Below are 4,089 nucleotides of genomic sequence, written 5' to 3' on the forward strand. Positions count from 1 at the left end.
TTTTTAACAAACAACATTCTCTTTTTTGATTTTCAAACAAGAAACTTGTTTTTAAAACGATGAAGAAAAACAAAAATACTAAACAAATATATATTTTTTTAAAAAAATAGAAAACAAAATTAATTATCAAACGTATATAGCTTTTGTTTTTAAGAAATAAAATATAAAAACATAAACAAAAGTTGAAATGGTTATGAACAATGTCTTAGTCTTTAAATTTTGGTTTGATTTTTTAAGCCATTGTAGTAGTAGATAACAAAATTAGAAAGTTGGGGCGAAAGTAGTATCTTTAGCCTTAATTTTCAAAAAGATTAAAATAAAATATAAAACAAAATTGTTATGAATAACAAAAAAAAAAAAATGAAACTATTTGAAAAATATTGCAAAAAAAACTTAAATAAACTTGTGAGTGTTTCAATATTTTTGTTATTTCTTAAAATGTTTCGATATAAAAGGGTTATCGAAACAAAACAAAAAATAAACTTTTTTTTTTAAGTCATTTCAAATATGCCACAAACCTTCGTGAATAATACAAATAACATAAATCTTTAATTAATTAATTCATTCAAAACTAATATAAAATAAAGCAAATACACATAACAAAATCCACAACATAAATGAAGTTCTTCAAGGTGTATTTATAAACACTTAAAGAAGATTGTTTTTCATTGATCACTGATTAGAAAGATGAATAAAATCGAAATTAGTGTTATATATATATATATATTAAATTTAATTTACTTATGACATATTATGCGATTGCTATAGACTAAAAATGGGATGATAAAATTTTCCACAAGTACTCTTGATTTCAAGAAAAACTTCAATTCAATTTCAACTTATAGTAGATAAATTTGAACAACAAACATGTAAAAAAGAATGATCCTGATATAGCAAGGATATAGCAAGTAACAAAGATTACTCTTTGCTGAACTGGTGAAGTTGTGAAAAGAACCCTAGCTAGGAGAATTGAACCATGGACGAAAATGTTTGTCCAAATCTCCACGAGGAAGGAACAACGTTGACAAACTCCAATGTTCTTCCATCGAGTAAAGTGAGCTTAAATGACATTCTTTGATTTCGAAGGTCGACGTTAGCTTGCCAATTTGCTCCCCAATTTCGGTGCATGGGCGTCCACATCCTCATCTTCGAACCTTTTACCCATGCAGCCTTCACATCGCCACTTCCTCCCACATTTGATATCATCACCATGTTGAAGTTTGATTGTCCTCTCAACGTGAATCGGACACCTCCTTTTCTTTTACAACTTACCCTTTTAAAATAGAATATTTGAAAGTGTAAACAACACATAAACAAATTAACAAGTAACAATTTAATGTATGTGGTAAAAGTTTGCCGATCTTAAACATTCTACTGTTAAATTCTTTTCCTTTTTTCTAAATAATACGTCTATTAATTGTTAAACTTAATACAAAATATCACATGAAGATGTTACAACAATGTGGTTATATTATAGAAAATACCCTAAAATAATGTCCATATACTTATAAAAGATGTTCCAATATCACCCGAATTTCATAATTATATAATATGCACAAAAGTTTAGCATGAGATCAACTAGTACCTATGTGTATTAGAGAATAAGAGATATTAGATTCATTCAATTCTTTATAGTCCATTTAAATTTTTTGGGTTATATTTTATAAATAGCTTCCAATCTTTAATATTTTGGTTTAGATATAATTGAAATCCACCGACTTGAAAATTCACTCATAGAAAATGTAAGATATACTAAAAGTGTTTTTGCACTGATTAGATGAGAATATTATATTGGATTGCATAATTTGAAGTAAGTGTACCTCTTGTAAAGGACAGGGACAATCCCTTCGTTGCCTTGACGAGCAATAGTAAGAAAAGCAGGTGACGACATGTCGAAATGGGACCGAGGGGGGTCGCACCAGCCCCCGTTGTTATTGGACGGGCAGAAGTTTGTGGCAGTGACGGTGACGGCGCGGCGGCGGAGACACCACTTGGGGTCTGCGTTATAGTTGCAAATTACTAGAAAACAAGCGCCGCAAGCCTCTCCCCTTCTGAAAAGTACGCCGCTCACAGCTGCCGTGTTTATTCCGAACCCGGCATGAAACGTGTTGTCGTAACCACATGCTCCTCCTGATTAATAAATATTCTCGCAAGGTTACATTTCGTATTTTTATTCCATAATTAGTTCTCGTGTGATAAATAAGATCATATGATAATGGTTTTATTAAACTCTTTGGTTATAAATTATTATATATTAATAGATCACGAAAAGGATTAAACGAATATAGTGTTTGAATGTTGAGTTGATTGCCAGGTATGCATGATTAATTAATTGTTAGTTTTTCTAATTATTGTGTTTCATTCGTTAATTAATTATTTAAAACCATGTTCCATTAACAAAGTATTCTTTATATATAATTTATTTCTCATAAAATAGATATTAGAATTAAATTAGCCGTGCGATTATTATTGTTTAACATTATTATTAAAATTTTAGGATGATAATAAATATGGCATGAACTTTCTTTTTTCAAAAAGAAAAATGATTTATAAAAGCTACTAAAGAAATTTAGAAATATTTCAAAAACTTGTTTTAATTAAACCTCCTTTAATTATACTTTCAACGTTCTTCTAAAAACAATTACAAAACCTTATACATTTTAATCTTTACCTAAAATTTAAAATAGTGAACTCTACTGATTATCCTAAGCTCCATATTTATTGATTAGTTTTTTTATTTAATTTCTCTTATATCTATATATTTAAAAGAACCAAATAAATTAACCATTAAAAAAATAATTATCAAGCAAAACAAACTCAAATTTATTATCAAGGAAGAGACTGCCACATTAATTATATATGTTACTTTTGGTTGAATGTAAAACTATAAATTGATACTTTAAAAAGAATTTGAATTTGTAACTACATTCTAAATCTTCCAATACATTTAAATGATAAATGATTGTGTTTAAATAATACTTTGATCCATAAATGATAAATGAAAAATTTATTAAAGACTAAAATGAATTAAAACAAAAAGTATTTAAAGCATAAACTTTAAAGTATTTGGAAAATAATTAAACAAGAAAAAAAAGAGCTCACCAAGACTAGTAGGGTTTTGATCAGCTCCATAGAAAGTTGCATGAGCATCAAACCAAGAATTATCCCCATGGACAAAGAACTCACCTAAACCAATCACCATGAAAATGAACCAAACAAACCCATTATTATTCTCATAAATCATAATTTACACTCCGATCCGAAGAGACAAACAGAAATAAAGATCAAATGTATATATATCAAAAGACAAAGTATATGTAATGTGTATACATAGAAGATTAACAAAAGGTGGTGTATTTATAGAAGGCTACAAAAGGAGAAATTTAATTTGTCGGTGATTTTACAGTAAAATAAAATAGAAATTAGGAATAACGCGGTTTTAAGAAGAAGAAGAAGAAGATGATGATGATGATGGTGAAGGTACAGAGAGAAGTGTACGGGTACCACTACGCAACATGAGACAATCTAAGAAACATGCCCATGTGATTGTGACCTTTCTCAATCTTTTTCTTCACTATTTTTATTTTAAGATCATGCATTATGTCGGTGTTTTATTATCTTAACTTTCCAATCAAATCCATCTACCTTTCATTACCTACCTTAATGCTTAAGAAATCACACAATCATACTTAAATAAAAACGTAAACGATAGAAAATTGTCATAAAGGTTAATTTGTTACAGTATATGTTAACATTGTCTACGTAAAAATAAATAAGGATTATCAAGAAAAAACTATTAGATTTCAGATCAAGATGCACCTCTAAACTTAAAAAGCTTATATAGTATACTCTAAGCTCTAGGCTAAAACAAAGACCACCTCTACATGTTAGTTGTAGAGTTAGATAACACATTCACCAAATTAAATTTCAACCTCACTTGATGCAATTATGTAATTTTCTTTTTTCTTTTTTATCAAATTTATGTGTTAGGTAAACATATGTGTTCCATGTAAACTTGTTTAAAATTAATGTTGTATTAATATTGCTATTCTCAGATTTCAATTTTATTGATACATTTGATAAATAACA

At 28.1% G+C, this 4,089-nt stretch overlaps 1 protein-coding gene across 1 annotated transcript; it reads right to left on the minus strand.

Annotated features, from left to right (window-relative positions):
• Positions 1–709: 709 nt before the first annotated feature.
• Positions 710–3,349, minus strand: LOC101204263 (expansin-A12). Its single transcript, XM_004133658.3, has 3 exons — positions 3,103–3,349; positions 1,821–2,130; positions 710–1,273 (listed from the first exon to the last, which is right to left on the minus strand). The coding sequence occupies exons 1-3, from the start codon at positions 3,242–3,244 to the stop codon at positions 961–963; spliced, it is 765 nt and encodes a 254-aa protein (XP_004133706.1). The 5' UTR covers positions 3,245–3,349; the 3' UTR covers positions 710–960.
• Positions 3,350–4,089: the final 740 nt, after the last annotated feature.

The sequence above is a fragment of the Cucumis sativus genome, chromosome 3 (genome assembly GCF_000004075.3).
Source record: "Cucumis sativus cultivar 9930 chromosome 3, Cucumber_9930_V3, whole genome shotgun sequence".
Taxonomy (NCBI): Eukaryota; Viridiplantae; Streptophyta; class Magnoliopsida; order Cucurbitales; family Cucurbitaceae; genus Cucumis; species Cucumis sativus.